The 24,967-nt window shown below is 34.6% G+C and overlaps 1 protein-coding gene across 1 annotated transcript in view; it reads left to right on the top strand.

Moving 5' to 3' along the window:
- NOVA1 (neuro-oncological ventral antigen 1) overlaps positions 1 to 24,967 on the top strand; it is a 37,989-nt gene that overhangs the window by 10,254 nt on the left and 2,768 nt on the right. Inside the window, exons 2-3 of the mRNA XM_009867048.1 lie at positions 182 to 253; positions 24,668 to 24,967. The exon at positions 24,668 to 24,967 is cut by the window's right edge and continues 2,768 nt beyond it. Of these exons, the coding sequence (XP_009865350.1) occupies positions 182 to 253; positions 24,668 to 24,967 (372 nt within the window). The remainder of the gene's footprint in view (positions 1 to 181; positions 254 to 24,667) is intronic.

Here is a 24,967-nt window from a genome sequence, read left to right as displayed (position 1 = left end):
TTTATCCAATTGACTTTAAATTCCATTAAGTTCCAATGAGTAGAAGAAAGATTTTGTCTTAGGCATTTTTTATTTATTTTAATTTTCTAGTTACGTTACTTTTGTTGGTTTATTTATTTTTTTAACTGTTCAGTCTAAGGCTTGTAAAGGTTGATTTGCTCCTGAACTGCTTTGTTCCCAGACATTGCCATCTTCCCCAACTACCACCAAGTCCTCTCCATCTGATCCCATGACCACCTCCAGAGCCAATCAGGTACAGTATCATCCTACCATCTACACCATACTTTTCACGGGTGACAGCTTGCAAACTGGAGAAAAAGATATGGTGGGTTAAGGATTTATTCGTTCATTCACATATAAACACCCATAACCATAGATATCTAACTCGTGTTAGAAATTGGTAAATTGAATGGAAACCATTTTTCTTCTTTTAATTTGTTTTCTTGTCTTTCTTAAATCTCTGATGAAAGCCAAGTATCATGTAAAATAGTCTTCTTTTAATTTCATTGGAATAATAAATAGCAAGGATACATGCTGGTGTATTTTTAGACAGAGTAACTCTTGCTATATGTATGTTTATGTATATATGCACACACGTATTTATTTCCTGGATCATTTATAAATTATAATGGAATTACTCCTAAACCCATGCTTAAATAGCTGGATATCACGCTAGGAATGGCAGACTTCTTTCTCTGTTTATTTACTTAAAGAATTTTGAAATATGTTTGTGGACAATAACATAGAGGCATTATTTCAATAGTGTACGTGATAAAAAAATAGATTTGGAATGAAAATTTATAGATGAAGAATTAAGTAAAATTTAAGTTTCTAAAAGCATACTAAACACATCTAAGGAAGTTTAATTCATATCTAATTTTTAAATATATAAACTCTGCTTTTAGCAGTATTTTAACTGAACTTGTTTATTTTTTCTGGAAAAAAGTGTGTCCAGTTCATTATGTCCACAAATCATCATACTGTGTATCTTTTTGCTTTCCCTGTGAAAATTGTTAACGTTACTTCGTACCATGCTTTTTAGAACTGATTCATGCTTAATAAATACTTTATTCATTTTTTAATGTACTGTTAAACTTAATGTACTTTGTGTTCGTAAGTATGCAGTATGCGCTGACAGTTTTTAACACACAGATTGTTTATTTAAGTTAGCTGAACGCTTCTCTCAGATCTAGCACAAATTAGGTCAAATACCAGAAAACTTTTCCTCGCAACAAGCTCATTTACCCTGGAAGTCAACATTGTTAGTAATTACCGATCCTCTGATATTTTGTCAACTGCTTAGAACTTGTTGGCTGTAGGAGCAAACAAGTTAACGTGCAACAGAACACAAATGTATTAAAGCAATATATCTTTGATCAACACATGACTCTCTGCTGAGAGGGACATCTAATACAGAAAGTGATGAAACTTAGAGAGAAATTGTACAGATAGAAGAACTACTAAGAAAAATATAAATTGCGATATCCCTCACTTCAATTTGAAAACCTTCTTCATCAGCCTGCTTCCATTCCGGCAACAGTTATTTGGCTTCATCATCATTAAATGACAAAGATAAAATCTTTGCCAATGCCTAGAGATATTTTATGAACGCTCTGTTCAGCCATATTCTCTCTTTCTCTTAATTTTAGTATTTTGTATATTTTAATTAGAAGAGTTTGAAAATGCGGAGCTATTTTTATTTTCTGGGTCTTCTTACCCATTTTTGTTTTGTCGTTTTTTTCTGTCTTTTTTTTAAATTATCAATATACCCTGATGATCATTACATAGAGAAAAAGAAGAGGTGCTTTTATTTACAGGAAATACTACATGAGCCTGCTGTTTAATTAGCATCAGAGAAGTACCTACTTTGCATCTGTTCTATGAATTTTGAATTATCAAAATTACATTGCAGCGTGTAAACTTCAGATGACTTTTTAATAGCTAAAAATACTTATTTTTATAGAAGGCTCTTCTATGAGAATATTTTCAGATGACACAGCTGAATATACAAGCAAAGGGAAATGCATCGTGCCCTTCCTATATCGTGGATTACATCTTTCAATGCATTTTATTCATAACCTGTTCATTCTGTTCAATTCAGTTTTCATACATATAATCAAGATCTCTTTTGAGCAGCGTTAAAACTGTATATATGAAGGAGAGAAATGAGTTCCTTAAGTGACATGTGGAACTGCCTTTATCATTAACCCTTTTGGTTTTAGTTCTTTTATCCCTCCTAGTATTTCCTAGTGGTTTCTAGGCATTCCAGCAGAAGCACAGAGCACATAAGGCAGTTAAGGCCTTTCTGTTCATTCTGGTGAGGAGTGATGTCGCTGGCGATTGCTCCCGGTCTGTAGTAGTGATTAGCATTCAGCACCAGCGTTAGCGACAAGCATCTGCACTGCAGCTGTCGCACGAAAAGAGCTTCCAACACAGTAATCCCAAACCCGTCAGTAGTCATGTAAGTGCCCAGTAGGAGAATGCTAGAGAACAACCCCAAATGTTTGTTTTGATATATGGCTGCCCAAGATGATTCTCAATAGGAAATAACTCTTCAGGTATGGGTTTTCTCACAAGGCGTTATATTTGGATAATGGGAAGGAGCTTATTTAACTCGATGGAAGTGAAGAAATATAGTGTTGAGGTGTCAGGTAAATTCACAGCATGTCCTGTTGTGTCGATAGCGTAGCATATCAGGCTTACAATCATTCAATTTTCTGTAATATTTTAATCGTGATGATATATTATATTAAAGATTAGTAAGGTGATTAAGCAAGGTTTAAACAATACTTATTGCGGGGTTGCTGCTGGAGTGAGATTTCGAAACTGAGTTGGAGGACCCTCCATCAGTCATTGCAATTAGAGGCCTGTCGAGTATGTGTGTTGATGAGCATACCTGATGTGACCCATCCTGCTGTAGGAACATGTCAGCTGTACTCTCCTGACATGGCTCGCATAGCGGGCAGAACAATTTCTAGGCACGTTTTTTACTGCAAGAGGAAAATCGCTCTGCCAACAGAGGTCAAAGGAAGCTGGGCAGGAAATCTGGCTTGTATTATGTCTTCCTTTTAATGAGTCACTTTGCCTCCGTTCAGATGAGATCATAACTCCTTTGTATGGCAATTTGGGCTTTTGTTGAACTGGTTTTTGAAAAAAATTCAATGTTCACAAAACTACTCAGTTTATGATTCTCAAGAAGAGGGTAGTCTCCAAAATGTCTTATGTGGTGGATGAAAACAATTCATTTAGAACTGTCGTGCATTGTGTTACACTGAATTGTCACAGATGCAACAGAAATCTCTGCACTGGAAGTGGGTTTTTCTTTATTTCTTTGTCCTGGGAAGATAACATCTGTCAATGTTATTGTTGTAAATGTCTCTTATTTTTTCAGTAGAACTTCCTTGGGCCTTTGTTCACATTAAAAATTCATACACTGCAAACTTTCCAAGGAAGAAAGAACCAAAGAGCCAATAGAATTAGGAACATTTAAAATAACTTTCTTTGTGTGTTTCCCCCTCCTGTCTGCTTGGCACTTGAAAGAACTCAATCCTTCCGTACTTTTAAACTGAGAGCTTCAGTGTTACCCTTTCATGAACTTTGTCAGAACACTGATAGTCATAGAGCTAGAGTGGTGAAACTGTTCTCCTGACGCCCCTGGAGCTAGCAGGATATAGCTTTACTTTTATTTACCAGAAGGAGGAAATCAATTTTACTTCTCCACTTCAGAAGGGAATTTCATCTCACGTGATGAATAACACCACAAGCATCATATAAAACATGCTTGCTTTTCCTCTGCAGTACCTTGTAAAGGTGCAAGCTTTAATCCTTTTTAATCCTTTTTTTTAAACAGTTAAGTGACATTAACTAGACAAATATTTCTATAATTCAACTGTTTGCATATTTCCTTTTGCTTACAAGTGCTTTTTTTTATTCTTTATTCTGCTTTACTGATGTTATTATTACTTTAGAGGAAGAAACACAAGTGATATAAACCTAAGCTTTGTGTTTCTCCTTTGTGTATTTGTTGTACGTCTACAAATGCAGTTGCAAGCCATTGCATGTTTCCTTCTCCCTTTCTCTGTGAGAAAATCCTCCTGACCTTTCCTAAGGGCTATAAGAGTATAAAAGGCCAAAGGACACATTCCCACTTAGAAGTGAGTCAGGAAAGTGATGGGTAGCACTCTTTTCCCCTTCCTTTATAATTTAGGTAGGCTTAAGCTCAATAATATAGCAGAATTTATCATAAACGTGTCATAAACTCACCATATAAAACTTATTTTATTCTTACTTTTTTAGTGCACTATTTTTTCCCATGGCGTTTGCATTTTGCTTCTTTGCTTTTGCACCTGAAACTCTTATTTTAACATTTAGTATAACGTAATATAAATTTTGTAGGACTTGTCCATTCAGTCCTCAATGCTTACAGATTTTTGGAGTGTATTTACGTCACCTAGTTGCTGCAATATCTGTAGTAAATAATATTTTTCAACTTTTTTACATGATGGGACTGAGCCAGTTTTCTTGGTTCTGTCTGTATCCAGCAGGTACAGTGCAAGTGTGTGGCAGTTACAGTCTTGGTATTGGGAATTTGCACTTTTGGCTTATATTACCTCTTGATTTTATGCAAAACTATAGCTTGCAATAGCATGTAATAGTGCAAATATAGCTCGAGATTGGAGGATTAACTGATGTCTCCAAATTGTAATGATTGATGTAGATGATCTTTCTCTTTCTGACTTTAAAGAATGGTCCTATTCCTGTCTGTAAATGACTTGAAGAACTATAATCTTTTCATTCCAGATATATAGGTAGAATCTGAGATTAGAGGTTATCTGTAAAGCATACTGACAGCTTTTAGAGAGTTGACTATGATATATCACTTATATTTAATATATAATTTGTTGTGATATGTAAAAGAAGAAATAGGAAATAAATCTTTGTTTTATTCTTCTGTTATCACTAGGAAATGGAATTTTGAATACATATAATAACCAACTTCAGATGATAAAGTTTTTATCAGTAGATTTATCTTAAAGTACAAATAGTAGTTTTAATCGTGATCCCAGGATAATAGATAGCCTTGTAGGCCATTGAGATACTGTCTCTATTTGCCTTTGACAATTTGATATGAGGGTTATTTAAGATACTCTCTCTGATATTTTAACTGCAATCTTAATCTTGTTTTAATTCTCTGATTTTAATGTCATTTCTTACAGTGATATTGAGAAAAACTGTTCTCTTTACAGATCTGTCACAGATTGACTGATGCTTGATCACTTGATCTTTCCAAATCTCAGTCCTTTGTATTTAAAAGCAAAGCCAATATGAAGTTATTTAGCATTCTGACAAAAGGTGCCATAGAATTAAAAAAAAAATCTTACTACTCTAATTTAGTTGTTCAGAATATTTGCCTTGGCAGTTCTCTGTGAGATAACAATTTGACTTTTTTTTTTTCAACCTGTCAGATTGGTCACTGATAAATACAACCTTTTTTGTTTACATCCAGAAGATTATACCCAATTTCAACTCGCAAAAATGATATGGTGTTTGAAAGAAACATCTTCTAATAGTGCTTCGTACAAGCCCATCACTAAAAAATTCAGTATACCATTTTCTAAAATTTTAATTCCATGAAGACCACAAATATAATAAAATACAGATATATTAAATACATTTTTGTAATTATGGTATCACACCATTGTTTTTATTCACAAGTAGATGCATGAGAAGCAAATCAGGTTTGGTGTGGCAGTGGTGTTCAGATCTATATGGTAACTGTAAGAACCTCATCATGATGTTTAAGGGAATAGAGTTGATGAAATAGGCCCTATATTTTGCTGACTTTATCTGGAAAGTCCCCAAACTTACTGTCTACATTTGCCACCTACAGAAAAATTCTTCATGTAACTTCTTAACATAGCGTAACTTTTTTGGTTAAGTCTCAAGCAAGGGCTTTTCATCTTCAGTTTTAGTAGTTATTCAGTTTCACATTCAGAGTTCCTTCCTGTTCAGGTCTTGCTATTGCTACCATAGACTTACTCAGAAATGGTTTTGATTCCCCAGTGGAAGTTGTGTGCTGTAACAAGGTTGAATGGAAATGCCAACATTAGAAAAACATTTCTTTTTTTAGTATGAAAAAAAACCTTACGTTTCAAATGTGTAGGTGTTATTGTTTGTAAATTCATACCTCCATCAAGTGACCTTTTTGTTGCAATTTAATAAGACAAAAGCTCCATCTTTGATTACAAGTTGCACACTGTGGGCAGCGTGTAATAGCTAATGTTAGAGATAACATAGAGAGAAAGAGCTAGGGAGAATTATTCCCTTGTTCGAATGAGAGGGTCCTCATGCTTCAGAGGTAACCTTTCCTGCTGTTTTTCAGCTACAATGCTTCATGTCATGGCTGAACTCTAAGAATAATAAACCTATACTCTGTAGACTAACTGTAGATACTTTTTTTCCTGGTTCTCAGGTCAATTCATTACTTTTATTATATTTCTCTTCTTCTTTGACCACTTTTTCCCAATATGATGTATCTGAGCTCAATGCATTTGGCTTTCTTGTCTCCTTAAAATATATATATTTTTAGACACGATACAGATTTTTAAACAAAAGTTCTTATATGCGAATTGGTTTGCAGGTTTTTTACTCTTATTTTCTATTCACATTTTTCCCCATTGGACAACTACCTAGGTAATTATTTGTATTCATATTCCTTTATATTGATTTACTTGTTTCTTCTCTCTTGTAAAACACAGCAATTTTAGGGTTCAATGTTTATTGCTCCTTTCTTAAATTTAGGAAAAATATTATCATGAGACATGGGGAAAGATGTAGCTTCTCACTGCTAAATCTCTGAATACTGCTGGCATATCATTCATAGGATGCCACAAATGATCTGCCAATTGCAGTCCTGTAAGTAAAAATATGATTTTATGTTCCTGTGTCTTGTTTTGATTTTATGCTTGAAAAGAATTAGAAGCTTCCTATTTCATCTTCTCTTCAAAGGGATACACTTTCACAGTGTAATGGGCAGCATTACTATTCTTTTTCTATTAAAATGGATAAATGTCTTAAATCCATTACTCCTCATGTTTTGAACTCTACCTGGTCAGTAGATTTTTTTGTTGTTTCCCCCTTGCCCCAGATAAAAATAGGGAGAAAAAAAAGAGGAAAAAAGTAAAAGTAAAGCTTTAAAAAAATATGAGAAAATAAAGGGACAAAGTAATTTCTTTTTCTCTTTTAAGAAAACAGCTTTTAGCAAGGTATTACGTGGTCACCCCTCTTGTGCATTAATGAAGACTTAGCCTGTCGTCGGTTTTAACTGTTAGTCATTAGTTTTAAAACTTGTTAGAAGATGTGAATTAAAGTAGAATTTTAGAAACATTCTAAGATCATTTAGAAAATGTACAAATTGTACTGTAGCATGACTTTAATGAAGCCTGCTTTTGATCTCATTAATTTACTTTTAAATCAATGTTAGTTCTGTCAGCATGTTGAGACTTGGGAGAAAATTTATCATTGCACTTTCCTGCATACTTGCAATGGGGTTTAGTCACTTCAGAATATTGGAGTGAACATGTAAAAAGATAATGCTTTTTGGGTTCAATGGCTTTTGCTTTAGACTTACATGGATAGTTGTTTGAGAGTTAAAAAAAACCAAACTAACAGTGTGATTGAAGATCTTGTTCTTTCATTTAAGGATATTTGTAGATATGTAAGTTTTAGTATTTGTCCGTGTCCTTGTACTCGGAAAAGGTCCTATCTGCTTATGAAAAAGGGTCATTAAACCTATAAAAGTCGAGGAATGAACATTTCTTCTCTTTGTCAAAATATGATAAAGGTCTTCAAACGTCCTGCGCAAAGAGGTGTTATTTTTTTTCATTCTCTTTAGTCCAAATGTTTGAAGCAGACTTCATCAGTACAAGATGAAAATAGATATCATATTGTAAAGTGTCGGCTATTTCCCTGTTCAACTTCCATCGCATGTGAACTAGAGTGAAAGTTGACAGCATGTTAATTCTGTGGTCTAACCAAAATTATCTTTAACTTTCAGTCCTTAATCCTCATGTTCGGTGATATTCGGAACTAGTATTGGGAGAAAAAGCCAGCCCTGTTCTAAGGTATATAGGCAAGAGTCACTTGGCATGCTCTTTGCCATTTGGACAACCCAGGGAAAGCAGAATGTCAGAGCCATCTCCAGATTGCAAATCTGGATGACTTTACCGCATTTTTTTTCTGCTGCTTACTGTGTCGGTTGCACAAAGGTTAGACTCCAACTATTCAGAATTTAATTCAGCAGCTCGTGGAGAGTTCAAAATGCATATGATCAAGACTTGTATGTGAATGTGGAAAGGAACACTGAGGTTACTGTCACAGCAGGACAGATCCTGTGCAGCACAGGCTGTAAAATAGAAAGGACAATACCATATTTTTCTGATGTGTCAGAGTGAGTTGAGTGAAGACCCTGCTTTGGGCACGTGGTAGTTAATATTTTCTTTGTGCCATTTGCTACATTATGACTTTCAGAAGCTGTTAGTAGGGGTAGTGCAGCAACACACTGCACCTGTGCTGGATGCATCCCCTGCCTTTTGCCTGCTCTGAGAGTTCGTCAGATGGCAAGAAATCATAGACGGATGTGAGAACAACTAGTGTAGGTGTCTGCCTGATTTGAGTGACAAATCACTGTTCTTGGTATACAAATCATAGGAAGAAGCTGGTTGACTTCCTGCACTATAGGGAATAAGTGGTGTCAGAGATAAAGTTCATCTGTTGAGATCCCGGCCCGTAGCACAGCATCCCAGGCTGAAGATAGTCAATACTTTTACCTTGTAGCCAAAACAATATGTAACTGCATCTTATTCAGAGGCAGTGTTTCCCCCTCGGTCAGTGCCTGTAGTATTTTCACACTTGTTGGTTTCGGTGTTTGGCTTGGGGTTTTTTATTGTTATTTGGTCTGTTGGGTTTTTTCCTGTGTTTTTTTTTCGTTGTTGTTGTTCTAAAATAAATCAGAGTCCCTATGAACAATACCAGTTTTTCACAAGGACTGTCAGTAAATAGTGGATCAGTGGGAGGATCATGACCGTAGGCTAATAAGCATCCTTAGAAGTTCTCAGGGGCTGAGTCCAGTGGTCGTTACCTCCCAGGGATTTACATTGGAATCTTTCCTGTTTGTAGCCTTGAAGAAAATTGGTCTGGAGGTACAGAGTGACTGCTGGCTCTTTGGCCTCCTGTTTTCCCCTGCTTCTCGAATGGCACCCAGCAGAGGCAGCCTTAGAGATCAGTTCTTTCCAGACTCTTTTGTTTGCTTCCCTCACCTTGTTCAGCAATATAAAGTTCTACATGACAAATTACTCATTCAGCTATTATTTGGATGGGTTTAAAAAAGTAGGCTTTAAATTTCTGTTTCTTTAAAGTTCCTGAAAGCCTGCACTTCGGCAGTTCTACTGCAGTGTAAATTCTTCTTTTGTGTTTCTAGTAACCTAATAGGTGATCTCCATGCTTCCCAGCTTTTATGTTTATTTTTGTTGCACACTTAACTAAAACATAAATGCAGTAAGAATATTTTGATCCACTATTCTCTTAATAGTAATTGTGATAATAAATTAACAGCTGCCCCCTACCCATGAGATGCTGAAATGCAGTTTCCGTGTAAGCTCTTCTAAGTGTTACAGCTTTATGGAATAGAACTGGTTTATAAAATAGATTAAACTGTGATTAAAGACATTCTTTAGTAAAGAGTATTGAAGCAAAATACATTTCCTTCAGATATTCTGCTTACCAGTGCTCACGTAAAATTAAGTGATGCAGAAAAAAAGAAATCAAAAGTTAAGCATATCTTTGCAGAACATTTATTAATCATATTTTAAATATTTAGTAAAATAACTGTAAATATTGTCTAGAAACAGTATTATCAGATTCAGTTTTAGAAGCAAAAGGAAATAACAGATAACTTCACAGGTTATATTTTGCCTGTATTGGAGCATTTAAAAGGCTGCTTTATCTTAATTCCTGCTTTAATTATGTTAAAAATAATTAAATAGTTAATGCTACACTTTAACATTTCCAAGTAAACACAAATTGGCTGTACACAATGCACACATATTCACCGAGAGTTGTCTTCACTACATGCAGTTTCTAAGTAAATTGTAAGTTGTGCCTGCCTCGCATTAATAAAAACACATATGAATGAGTATAATAAAAGGGGATTACAACTTAGGGATAAAAGTCATGTTCTGAAACCTGAATTTGAGGATTTGATGTAGATATTACTAACACAAATAATATCTGTATGTTTCACTATAAAAATACATTTTGAATATAAAGATAGATTTCTGCTAGGCTTATTTTTATTAAGGAGTCTAGTTGCAAAACATGGACTGTAAAATGCCTTAACTACAAATGTTATTATTACAGCAGATATTTCATAAATGTAATTATATTCTATAGCCCATGTATTGTTGAGTACTTTTTATTCAAACTTAAGTATAATATGATAATTACACAAAGTTAATAGATGGCATGGAAAATATAAAATTTATATCATACTACTAATTGTCCTACTATTTACACTGCTAATACAGGAAGTCTTTTTTACCTATCTGAATTCTGCTTTAATGGTAAGAAAATAAATCAGAAATAGTGAAAGAAAAGAGTATAAACTTTTCAATTTGAATTTCAGAGGGCTCAGCAAAATTAATGCTTTTTGCTATCACCAAGAGCATTTTGTCCTTTCAAAATTTATGAAATAATGTTTGTATTTGAAATATAACTTTTTACTGTTGAAATAGTAAAATAAAACTCATTAGCAGAATTACATAGTAATATTAATAAAAACTGTAATTAGATTGTGTGCAGGTTTATGTAACCTTTCTGGGATTATAATAATTTATAATGCCTTTATCGCCCTCTAAAACAGTCTTTACTGTAACAATGTTCATAGTGAACATATGTTAAATAAAAAAAGGGACAAAAGTATTACAAAATCAAAACCAGTTAGTAAATCTGTTGATTTCCTAACCTTTATCTCATATTGAGACAATTCTTTCAATTTTTTTTTTATTTTTGTATTTGTTAGTATCTTTTCTCTTAAATTAAAAATAACTTGTAGTCTGTGGAAGCTGGAGAATATGTATATGGTGTGTATGGGAGCTGAGATGAGGGCAAAAGTTAGATGCAAATTCTTTTTCAATATATCTTTAAAAAGGGAGATTTAAATCCAACTTATGAAGATGCTGACTCCAAATTTATTCTTGAAAAGTTAATTTTCCATGTTAACGCACATACAGAATTGCACATGTAGTATAGGTATAAAAATGTGTGATGTATGTGTGTACGTACAGCCATCTATAACATTTGTGCCCCACAGACTTAGTCTGCACGAAGAGTAATTTTTTTCCATGTGAAAATTTATATCAGCCGATTATCTAGCCAAATTTATTAACATGTGAATGTTATCTATATTAAAGTATTCCCTGGGCAGAGCTGCTTTTTTGCTTAGTTAAATCTTAAAAGTTTCTCTTTTTTGTTGTTGCTCATTTATAGTTTTGCTTAATGAAATTTGATTTCAAAGATTCCCACTGTATGAGGACTATAATCCAGAGTACAGATGTATGGAGACAATATCTTTTATGAATATGTGGTTTCATATTAAATATATACAGTTTTCCCCATTGACCTAAATTTGGTAGGACCTAAATCCAGGATCTTCACTTTTAACAAGGAGGATGTAATTGTATCTTCAGTTGTCTCTTGTAATTATACCTTTATTTTTTTGTAAGCAAGGCTGACTGTCATAACTGGACCATGTTAGCACTTACCAATATTTTCATTTCTGTTTACTCCAGTAATTGCTAACTTCTGTCCTTGCTTCCACTTATTCCAGTGTTCTTTCTCTCTTCCTCTTCCAGCAGTAGTTACTATTCCCTTTTTGCTTTCTTGGTTAAAAATGTATAACTGAAAGTTTACAGAAGGGAAAACAAAGAAGTAGATATACATATAACATAAACATGTACATATAAATTGACTTGGGTGAATGTTAACTTCTAAGCCAGCCCCTTAACTTAGTGGTAATTACTGATATATTTCCTGAGACCAGTAACTTAATATTACCTTGTTCTTTTCTCTGATCCTTGTCAGAGCTGTAGTGTCAGGCTCTGAGAGGAGGGTTTTGAATTGTCTTGTCAAGAAACTCAATTAGCATTAGAGGGCTACACAGTCCTACAATAGGTAGGACTATTAAGGTAGAAGACATCCACCCATTAGTGAAACTACATCCTTTTTCTAAGAAAAGTTTCTGGTAGTTAGTATTTTTTATGACCTAGAGAAATATGGTTATTTAAATGTTTTATCTTTAACTGTCATTTACTTCCTTTCTCATTTGAAAACAATTCTCAAATGACATCTTTGAGAGAGCCTCCCTGAGATTTCATTGTGTAGTTCCTGCTATACAAAGCTCAGTCAGTGCAGAAGGGTTCAAGCCTCCGCTGCTGGCCATCTTTTGCAAAGCCAGGGGTGCAAAGCAGCTGTAGCCCTTGATGCCATTAATACAGATTGTTTGTGTAGATAGAGCAGCTGCATTTTGCATAACTCAAATTTCTTGCCATTTTTCACCATTCTTATAGTGAAAAACACCATGAAGCTATTCAGAACAATCCGTAGGTCAGAACATGACTAAAGATGCTCGTATTTTCACTGAGTGGAGGCATTAATGGGGTTGGCACAGGGATGTTAATTCATGTGTGTTTCCTCTTCCTTCTTTTGCTGAAATGAATGGAGAACAGAATAATCACACTGGGATTTTGATTATAAATTATGTAGAAGGAGATGTTAGGGTTTTTTGGTGTTTTTTCGTTAATTTTATTTTATGGCCATGTTTATTTGGACACAGTACATTCATCTTTTATCATCTTTATTGGTTGCCGTGTTCTTATTGTTCTTCATGTGTTTATTTACCATGTTCTTTACACTTATAAATGTAACAAGTAATTTATCATTCCACCATATTTACTTTATAGATATTAGTCAATGATATTATAAGCTTTATTTTTCATTTAACCTTATAATGTTGTGATCTGTGAGTAAAAAGAACATGTAAAAACTGGTGCCAGGTTACATCAAGGTACACCATTAAAAATGCCCCATTCTGTCTTTTCTTATCTCTGTATGAGTAAATAAATATAGACTGAATATAAAACATATCTCTCACTTAAGAAATATGTTATTTCAATTACTTAATATTCTTAAGAGCACAAACTTGTTTTCAGCGAAAGGTTGGAGAACCTATTGAAATAATTCTGTCACAGAGTGGGGGTTTTATTCCACGGTCTCGTCATGTGGAGAGCTTTCATTCCGGTTTGTGCACAAGCGAACTCGTGTCTGACGCGATGGCAGCTGGGGCATTCTGAGACATCGGGGGGAAGGGCTGGCTCCATTCATTGTGTCTGTATAGAGCAGGAACATGTGCGTGTCTTCCATATGGGCTCGTTTGCTTTTGGTTTTCCTTATTGTTTGTAGAATCGGCTGAAATGCGAACAAATGATTTAAAGAGACACTGCTGAATGAGTAGTTTCTGTACTCTAAATGAGCTGGAGCTGTTCACTGGGTACTAAATGCAATAGGACCATTTCTCCTTAAAAGTCATCAACTATTATGGAGTCCTGTATAGGAGTGTGTGTATATTACAGAAGTGTGTGCGTATATGTATATTAAAAAGTATATATAGTAGTGATATATTCAAGTAGTTTGATATTTACTTCATGTATTTACCTTTGTCTAAGCTTTTTACATCAAATATTATGTCAGAGGGAAAGGTAAGAAGGACTTTTGGGGATTTTTGTTTGTTTTGTCATTGGGTTTTTTTAATTGTTTGCCTAGCTAGATGTTTTGGGTGTTTAAAATCTTAGTCCTTCTAAAAAGTGTTTGGCCTCACCATCTTATTGTGTATTAAAATCTGAAGGAAAAAATGATGTTTAGTAAATGAAGTAAAGAACTCATGAGAAAATTTGTACTTATATTGTTATTAGGAAAACATTCTGTCATTACAGGTTAGTGCTTAGACACGACAAGATACTTTTCACTCTGCCTTTTCCTGTTAGTGTAGTTTACATGACGGACTTTCAGAACTGTAAGTTTTTACATAAAGTAATTATACCCCTGATCAGTGAGTTACATGTTCTTCATTACAGGATTATTAAAGAGATATTCCAAAAATAAGGACATGGGCATGCAGCCACAATTCAAAATTGGCAAAGAATAAATCCTCTGAATAAGTGGCTTGGCTATTGGGTTTGCCAGACATGCAAGCATGCTTATGTGGATTAAGGTCCATAAATAAGCATCCAGGAGTCTGCCTTAAAGTGTGCATTTTTAAAAAATTTTCACTAATTTTCTGCTTCATAGAAAATAATATTTCTAGAGTCCTGAGAAGTCCTGGAAAGGAAAGCATATTTTTTCCATTACTAGCTTTCTCCTTCTTTCCATAAGATCAGTTCTTTTAAAACAAATATCCTGCTTAACCGAAAGCCACTTCCCGATGTCAGATGCTATACCAACAATCGGTTTCCGTGCCAGTGAGCCACTTCATGTACTGAGAGATCAAGCCCTTCCACCAGTGCTTGTCAATACAAGTGTGGATTGTTTCATGAGTCCTCTATATCCAAATTTATACTTATCATATTGAAGATACTGATATAGAGATACTAATACCCTGTATAGGTAACAGTTAAAAATATTTTCCGAGTACGGTAAAGGAACAGTGAACTTAGGTTAACGCTGAAGGACGTACAAGTGTAATGATGTAGGTTTTCTGTTGTGCAGGACAATAACTGAAACACTTGATAAATAATACAAGATTTAGGCACCAAAAGTAGTACAAACCCCTCGTTTTTCTAAAGAACAAGTGAATTGAATGTGCTGTCCAGTAAAATACGTATGAGATTAAGGTGGATCAGTGATTTGTTATTTTAGCAGCATTGACTGGCTAGACCTTCACCTTTGCCACATGCTTTTTCAGCAGTGGTAGTGTGCAGTGTATTGCAGCTGGAGTATATTCAGTTGTCTCTAATTTGTCTCCCACTAATTATCCTCCTCCTTTTCCATCCACCCCAACTTGGGCTGTATTTTTTTTATAACAGAGACTGTTTTCCTAGTATACAGCGTTCAGCTTCTCAACTTTTAAGCAGTTACTGTCAAAACAGCCTTACTTAGTAAATTTCTACAAGTGTCCCCTCTCTCAAAGAAATAATTGTGATCAGTTAAAAGTTGAATTAGTGGAACCCTTCACTGATAAAAAATAATCATGAAAGTAGAGTCTTTTTAATTCTTATTAGGAAAACAAATGATGAATAACTATATACTTATATATATATTTATACCTGTTGTTCAAGTTTAGCCGTAATATTTTATCCTTACGCATACAAAGTGCAGGCAAGGATTAGAAGAATCAACTGGTGCACAGTTATAAAATCTTTTAGTAGCTGTGATGAACTGAAGTGATTAAAATCTAAATATTTACTATCAGTCATCAGTCAAAACCAAAATGTGTTTACCACAATTTATCGCTGTATCTAACACAGAAAATGACTAAAAAAATGCTGTATTTCTACATGACAATTATTAGTAAATGCTGATGGGTAATTTATATCACACTAGTTCTTGTAAAATAGAAATTTGATAGTTTTATGTTAATTCACATAGCATTCCAATCTTTATTGTTTCTGTACTGTCTTTTATATTCTTGAAGTCTGCCTCATTTCTCAGTTCAGAATAATAAGATGTTTCAGATTCTAGTTAAAAGTTAGTTCGGCCTCCTTTCAGTCTCTACCATTTTTTCAGTTCCACAGCTTTTTATTTGAAACTTCGATTTTCAAATGATCAGAATGATAGTCGTGATACAAAATGTATGGATATTTGTGAGTGTATAAATACTAAAATATGGAAATTGATTTTAAGAAAGGGGCTAATGACTGTCATATATCTGAGCACTTCGCCATCTTCGTTTGAAAATCACAAATATGTTGATATATGTAACCACAGAGTTTCTACTGCTGATCATCAAGCTTTTTCTCTGTTGACCTCTCATAAAAAGATTTCAAGGAGCTTTGAGCAAGAAGGAAAGTTACTTTTCTAAATGGTCCCTACAGATTCTTTCTCTTATGGTAGAATGGAAAGGTTCTGCTGGATCACCTTAGTCCCACAGCTTTGAAAAGAGGCCTCCTGCAGATGGTATAGAGGACTTAAATTTTATTCTGAATTGCCAAATGAATGTTTAATAAATGTGCTAAATATCTTTTAGAAATCAACTGTAGCAAAGATAATCTGAAAATAAATTAGAAGTGCCAATGTCCTTTTGTTATATCAGTCCTATAGCTAGATTCATTATAAAATGTAGTTTTCAAGATTAATTTTGACCATTCTTACCTAGGATGCTGAAATGTGATTTTGATTTTAAATTTGGATGTAAATCCTAAATTAATTTAGGTGAAGTTTAGTATGCTGTTAAAGTAATGCTATAATCTGACCAGCAATGTCAGAGAATGAATATCTCAATGTATTTCTAACATGCTGCTTTAAGCTTTTCCGTGCTTTCAGATTCTAGTTAGCTGCAATGAAAAGCATCACAACATAGTAATGGCAAGTCCCTTTGCACATTTCTATTGGCTGTCCTTTCCTTTAAATTTAATGAAGTGATATAACTACACTGTATCATTTTCTGCATTGATTTGGTTTAGGAGAACATCATTGTCTATTTTAACCACACTAAAACTTCACTTTATCTGAAAAGTAAAGTGTGAAATCCACCCTTGGCTCTGTGGAATGTTGACAGGTATTCATAGAACACCATGAAAGAAATTAGATAAGGAAAAGGAAAAGGGGAGATTTTTAGATAGGCAGAGGGGGAACTACTGTGAATTTAGCTAGAGAATAGGGTTAACATTCTACTGTCACTGAAAGTGTTATTCCGGGTTTACTGGCCAGAGCAGTTAGTGTTCCTGCTTTCTATCTTCTTAAAAAGTGTTTCATCTGAACAGTGGCACAGTCAAAATAGATGTCTAATTTTGTTTGTATACTACACACAATTGAGTGAAAATCTATGATTTTTTGCTCTGTATAATTCAGTATCTAACTAACTGATTTTTTCTTTTTTTAATTATAAAAAAGTGCAAAGTATAAATGAAGCTACTCAAAATACATCACACTTCTCTGCAAATGTGATTTGAAACTCTTAAAATATTAATGCATAGAATATGGAAAGTTGCTTTTATGCTACACAGCAAAAAAATATGTTTGTTCTCTGTGTTATTAAAACTGTGTATCATAGAGAATTAATGGAGGATTTGGTTTCTTCCATTCCTACACTTTGGAATCATGTTCTCATGAGAGAAACTCATGAAACTACTCATAGATTTCTACATGTGCATATGTATATGTGCATTTTGAATAAGACTTTTTTTCACAACTAGGTAATCTCATAAAATCAATCATCAGAATAACCACCATCATTTTAGTAGTTATTCTTTCTACATACACAACTTGCATGGACACGTATTTAGTAAAAACTGATTTTGAGATAAAAAGCCTTTCTATTTATGAGTTTAGAGCTTACACACACTCTGGTGACAGAATGGCAACTAAAGCAGAGCCCAGAGAATTTTTGTTTGTTTGTTTGTTTAACCACGATTTGGTAATTTCTTGCAGTGAAAAGTCTGCATTCCAAATTACATCTTTATTTAAAAGCATGAAAGAAAAATCCTAGTGTTCTTACTTTAAAGTGGGCAGAAGCGTAATTAGATAGTAACTAAATAAAGTGGGAGGTACATTTTTTAGTCCCTCAAGTAGTCTAGGTTTAATGTAAAATGCTAATTAAAAAATAGTCTAGTTCTAAGCCAAAGCAGCAATTTGTGCAAAAAGAACCAGACCTTTACATATTTTTTCCTCTATTAAATCTTTCTCCAACTTAGTTCCAAGGTTCTAAGGCTCCTGATTGAAGATGCAAATTATTCCTGAGCATTTAAGCTGAAATTAGGTTTCTATTGCATGATAGTTTTTCAGGTCTGAAGTGAAATAATGCCCATGAGAAATGCAGCTTCAGCTGAGAGGAGGTCTCTGACCTGGAACAAAATAAACATGTGATAAACACTAGAGTGGGAGTCACCCCAAACTCTTCCTGCATTGTACTGGTAGATGCAAATAAATCTGTTAGAATGTCTGTTTTCGCTGATGTTTCAAGTTATTATATTTGTCATAATCTGGTATGATTTAAACTTTTGGAAGACCTCTTAACTTGCAATATTTTCTTGGTAGATTCTTTAAATTTTGAATCAACTTGAAACAAACAGTAGTTATGAAGGCAAAAATACCACAAGGGGCAACATAGAGAAATAGCAGATTGATATTCATCTTGCAATAATTGCAGGTAAAAATGTATGAAGGAAATACTAGAAGTGATGCTTGTGCTGAGAAGAAAATCTCAGGAACACAAAGATTAATAGGAAAAAAAGATATGTTGAGGAACAGAGTAGCAACTATATATAATGCAATTGCAATGAAGACTTGCTCACAGAATGTTTCAGTTCTAGGTATAATTTTGTAGAAAAAGAGAATTTGAATTGAAATGGCATTTACAGAATTTAAATGTAATCCAGGAAGATTAAGATTTATTTATGGATCTAGGTGATCTAGCTAAATTTACAAAGAACTGCTTTCCCTCTTATGGATATTTGCTTACTGTAGTCATTAAATATCCAACAGGCCATTAGAAAGGTGTCTCTATTCCTTCTAATTATTCTCTGAGAATGTATACTCTTGGACTGAGCAACCAGTACCTGGTATTCCTGCTTGCTGTACTCATGACCTTTTGGTAGCTTGTTCTGCCTTGAACTTGTGGTCGACACCAGGGACATTCCAGGAGTTGCCTGATGGGGCAGACCATGGCTGTAAATTCTAAGGGCATGGAGGCATCATCTTGCCTGGAATGCGCTTGGTTGTCTTTCAGTTTTATTCCAGTAGACTTCTGTCACATCTGTTGTTGATCCTGGTTTTTCTCCCAGATTTCCATCATCCTGTCACTTCAGTTGGAAGGATGGGTAGCACAGGACTACTCACGTCAATTCAAGCCTCCTGCAGCGGGGTGTTTAGCCCACCTTACAGAGAAGTAACGGCTCTTACTCTTCTGCTCTCTGCAGGAACTTGTGCTTTCAGAACACCTTCTCATCAACTCCAAGCCTATAGTCAAATGAGCAGCTAAAATAGCATGAAATTTTCATAGACGTAGAATCCAGAGCCTGCATGGTGTTTTAAAGAGTTTAAAGTAATTGATGAGCAATGAACACAGAAAAAGAGATAAAATGGAAGATAGTAATTTAAATACAGTTTTAAGGGAATGCAGTGATTTTTTTTTTTTTTTTAGAGAGACTAAAATGTAGAATTGTGCCAGATTAAGACAAATTTGGTAGATTAGGTGGAATGCTTTTGTAAAGGTGTTTCTCTGTTAAAAGAAGATAAAATAACATTATAAAAGTAGTTAAAAATTTAATAGAAGAAAGAAGAACAACTATTACAGAAGATTCATGGCATAAGTTATAATTAAACGTATGAAAATAAAAGAGGAGAAAGGAAAGCTGAATAACAGATTTAAGAGCTCCTTGGTTCATTAATCTCTGTGCAATCTCTTCAGAAACAATTCTATGAGGTAGAATAGGGAGAGGATGATGCAATTTAATGTTTCTACTGCCAAATTGTTGGGTTTGGGTTTTTTCCAAGTTTTGATGCTGTTTTGTATAAGCAGTGAGACCTCTTCCAGTGTAATTTCAGTGCAGGCGTGTGTCGCTCCACTGTGTGCAGCTTTGAACCTAAAGTCGTGGTTTTTGGGCTCCCTATGTACGGCAACTCTAATTGGCATAGCAGCCACATCAAGTGCTAGTTGTTGTCACCCAGCCAGTGAGCGTGCATTGCATCCTCCCACTGCGTTTGCCAGGTAAATACTTTGTATGAGCCGGCTGGCACACAAGGTACTGGCTTGTGATTGCCATCCCCCCACCTCCAAAGACTGTGAGAATTTAGAGTGTAAGCAAAGCACATCAGAGAGAAGGAGGGTAAAGAAATAAGGTAATAGAAAAGTGAAAGGGTGGCGAACGTTGCTGTAGGTAGCTGGAGGTGTTTATATGGTAGGAGTGGGAATGAGGACTTTGGAAACAGGACATGAGGCACTAGTGTGGGTTGCAATGGAGGTTTCGTCGTGGTTTTGCTTCCACAAAGATATTTTGCATATGTTGTAGCTGCTTGGTGCAGATTATCTCCTTGCAGCATGAGGGAGGGGGTGAGAGGTGGCACAGCGTGATCACCAAACATCTGGCACTCCACAGTATGTGCTGTTCAGCTCCCAGAACTGAGCCAGGACTGTCAGTTTTGGGAAATCAGAGGACCTCTAGGTGATGCTGACGGATAGGTGAGTGCAGCCTGGGATAATGCAAGTGGGTTGATAATGCAAGGGAATGAGCTGATACGGGGTTTAGGAGTCTAGGATTTTGCAGCATGCAAGGGTGAATATGAGACACTAATGCTAAGTTAAAGCAATCCAAATTGTGCCCTCTGGACATCAGGGCTGAGATCCCTTGAGTGCTGGGCATCATCCTCTGAAGTGCTCATCAGGAGCTGAGGGCAACAACCTGCTCTCTGGTTTGAACCCTTCTTAAGCACCACCGTTTCTTGGACTGTTGCTCCTTTGTCAGGCGTTTAAAGACATACTAATGTGTTAGTGAAAACAAACGCAGTGAAATGAGTTTGTTTCTTTTATTTTTGTTATAGCTTGATTCATTCCGGGGGACAATTATAATACTCTCTGAGCCCCGTTTTGAACCTGCTTATGCTAACACAAATAGGATGAGAGTGATGCCTGTGGAAGTAATTAATTTGCTTTGAGAGTAAGCGAGTGTCAGAATTGCAGTCCTTATTTTTCAGGAAATCTATTTGGTATGATATAAAGATTGAGTTCCTTCCATTTGTTTACTTCCTAGAGCATTTGAAAAAAAAAATTGCATATGTGTTTTAAGCTTATGTTCGTAATTGGTTTTATACTTTATTTTGACTGCAGAAGTTTCAGTGTAGCCAGGAGCATACACACAAACACAAACCTGGAAACCTGTCCTTCCTGCATAGTCAGAGATTGGAGAGCTCAGAGAACTTACTTTGGGTAGTAGTTAGGTTTCTCATTTCTGCATCCAGATCACTTTTTGAACTTATCTGAAAAAGGGAAGCAGGAGCACTGTCCAATTTACCTGACAAGAGTTAAGTACTTTTAAAAAATGATGGCTATGCAGGTAAAAAAACCCCGCATAGATAGTTTTTACTTTTCAATTTCTATTTTTGCATTATTTTGCATTATATTTGCATTATTTCATTTATACTGGCACCTAGAGGGCTATGGCCTAATATGTCAGATCTGTAGTACACAACCAATGCTTGCTGTAATGTGTTGATGTTCCAGTATATAAACCAGGGGGGAAAAAAAAAAGTGAATGCAGGAAACAGATGGAGAATTGCAAATCGGTAACAAGATTAATATGACCTAAAAAAAATAAAATCGTAAATATATTTTGCTTTTTAAAGTAAATATCTCCAGTTTTTAAATAACATTTTCAATCAGTTGTCACAATTACATGAATGTTACAATTGACTATCTCGGAATAATGCAAAAGTTGCCATTCATTTCAGGAAGAGCATGATTTTACTGTGTACGTTTATGTACACAGAGTGCATACAAATGTATTTATGTTCTGTTAAAACTGAATTTTGATTGGAATGTAATGTTTTTGTGACAATAAAAGATGTCCTGTGTGTTAATAGGTGAAATACTCACCCTGGCAGGACTTGTATTTCTAAGAATATTAGTGGTATATTCCTATACTAAAACAATTTAAGAGAGTTGTTAGGTGAAAGACACAATCTGATGTTTCTAAAATAGATGTTTAGAAACAGGTGTTTTTGTTTACCTCAGAAGCAGACAAACATATAACATGTTAATCCAGCAAATCCAAGATTCATTTTCTGAAGTTTAGCATAATTTGTATGTTGTTTGTATGGCTAAGTATACAAACATTTCTGGACAAGGTGTGAGCGGATGGGCATGGAGGACATCATTCCTTACCTTTCTTCTAGACAGATAATTCTGTTTAACAACCAGAGCTGTTAGAGATGCACTTTTGTGATGTCAAGTGAAAAAAGGTAGTAGTTCCTTGAGAAAATCTTTCTTGTTGCATACGGAACATTTCCTTTTTAGTTTTGTAGCCGAATTAAACCATTTTTTTATTTTACTACACCAATTCTTTAGAGTAATTCTATCCATATTGCAGTAACCTGGATTTTCAGACATTGCACGTGTAGGTATGTTATTGCATGCTGCTCCAAAATGAAATTTTATAGCTAATTCTGCAATCACATGTGTGGTTGTGAGAGCATATTTTCATACCTGATATTCTTAGGTTCTTCTCTTAAATTTATGTAAGAGGTTTACACCTAACTTGTTTAGAACTGCACCTTGGTTATGAAACCAAGCAGGATCTGGTAAATCATGGTTGCCAAGATCTCCCAAAGAAGCTGTTAGTGTGCAATAAATCAGTAAAGTCAGGTAAATGTTTTCTGTGGTATGTGGCACAAAACCAAAACCATGAAAGCTGTGCCATGCATTAAAAGATTTGCAATTTTATACCACTTGACATTTTTGGGGTGTTAATTGGAAAAAAAAAACAAAGAAAACAAAAAAACCAAAACCCATTAAAAAACCAAACAGCAGACCAAACTAAAACAGATAAAACCCCCCATATATATATAACAAAAATGTGATCATACTGTATCTTTAGCAATTAGTTAAAAGATTTTATGTCTAGATCCCAAATATCAGAACAAATCTAAAAGCAATTTCCTGTTTCTGATGGAAAAACTAAAAAGAGGCACCTCAGATTCACCAAATAGTTTGAAGTACATTTTAAAATCACTGAGATGTCCTGACTTAAAAAATCGGTTTGCTTATAAATATATATAAAAAACATTTTAATGTGTGTGTGTGTGTGTGTATATACACAAATATGTATATAAGTATATACACATATTGAGATGTTTGTATTTTCGTAGAATTCTTTAGTATACGGATGTGCTGAATGTTTCTTTGATACCCAACTTTTACGTTACCTTTAGAATAAGTCAGCAACTAATCTTTTTTTTATTTACTCTCTAGAATATCTTTTGGGTTCATATCAATGAAAGTGAATTCAAATTCTAAAGGGATCAGAAATTTTATATATGCCATAAAACAATTCAGTACCAAATGCAATATGTTACATTACAATTTTTTAATATGCTTACTGTAGAAGTGCAAAATATAAATGTTTCTCATCTTTATAGTGTGCTGGATTTTCAAAGATTTGATTTTGTTGCTGTCGTAACAACTGGAAATATCTAAAATGCAAGAGTAGAAAAAGTTTATAGGGCGTGCATTTTTATTTGTAATTAGCTTGACTTTATTATGACCTTGACTTTATGTTAGGCAGTAAAATTAGAATGTTGCTAATAAAATTTTAATTGTATTTTATATTGACTTGTTACTGAGATTTTTCAATTTGTGAATCCTTTCACCAAAATGCTAAGTGCTACCCCTACATCTATGCTCCCCAAAACAAATAGATATCAGTAGGCTAAATAGATTTTTGTGGGATAAAACAACATATTAATTCAAAATCGTGAAGCATACGGTGCATTAAACCTTTGAGACACATTTGTAAAATATATATTGAAAACAAAAGACAGGAAAAATAAATATTGAATTTTTGTCGTAAGTGTCATAATTCACTCATAGCAATAAGCCAATAAGGAATAAATTTTTGGATGCTAATGAGATTGTATCAGTTTGAAACTTATTTGGTCAGGAGGAAAGGTAGGGTTTATAGGCAAATACTCTCCATTTGAAGGTATTTTGATTAACTTTTTAAGATGTACAAGTGCCATATTTTGTTCCTTAAAAATCTTCAGCACTTAGATACTCTCTCCTGCTGCACTTCATTTCCATAGGCTGAATAATAATACACTGTGGCACATAATGACATGAGTGACAAGGTTGAACAATCAAGATCTTGTCCTTTTCAAGACCAGCTATTTCATCTGTCCATGCTATACCATATTTGCTTTTAGCCAAGTGCGTATTTTTAAGTTATTGCTACTATAGATGTTTTAAGGGCAGGAAAAAAATTTCTGTTACATTTTGACTAAAATTGGCCTGCTGCATTAGCCTGGAAAGAGAGGAATCAGATGAAAACGCTTGCTTTGATACAGTTTAAGACAATCGTTTCATACAAGCATTTAATACCTGCATTTGCTTAATCTTTTGGTCTGAAATGTACTATGCTGGAAGCAGTATATTCTGTGAGAGAATGATAAATATTATTTTCCTGTTATTTTAATAAGTTTAATTCTTTGTATTATATATTTGAAACAGATGCAGAGCATTAGAAAGCGTGATGAGCTGTGTTTCTTTTTAATATATTTTTTAACCTTTTCTTTTAAAAGCATGGTGACTAACTTGCTTCATTCTTTTCCTTCCTTTTATAGGGAAGCAAAATATTGTAGTGTTTATGCGCAAAGCAGAAGTATTATTTATATATATTTTTTTTAATTACAGGTAAAGATTATAGTTCCCAACAGCACAGCAGGTCTGATAATAGGGAAGGGAGGTGCTACAGTGAAGGCTATAATGGAGCAGTCAGGGGCTTGGGTGCAGCTTTCCCAGAAACCTGATGGGATCAACTTGCAAGAGAGGGTTGTCACTGTGAGTGGAGAACCTGAACAAAACCGAAAAGCTGTTGAACTTATCATCCAGAAGATACAAGAGGATCCACAGAGTGGCAGCTGTCTCAATATCAGTTATGCCAATGTCACAGGTCCAGTGGCCAATTCCAATCCAACCGGATCTCCTTATGCA

The sequence above is a fragment of the Apaloderma vittatum genome, unplaced genomic scaffold, assembly GCF_000703405.1.
Source record: "Apaloderma vittatum isolate BGI_N311 unplaced genomic scaffold, ASM70340v1 scaffold6293, whole genome shotgun sequence".
Classification (NCBI taxonomy): domain Eukaryota; kingdom Metazoa; phylum Chordata; class Aves; order Trogoniformes; family Trogonidae; genus Apaloderma; species Apaloderma vittatum.
Note: the sequence above shows the minus strand (reverse complement) of the source record. Positions and strands in the feature narration are given on the sequence as shown.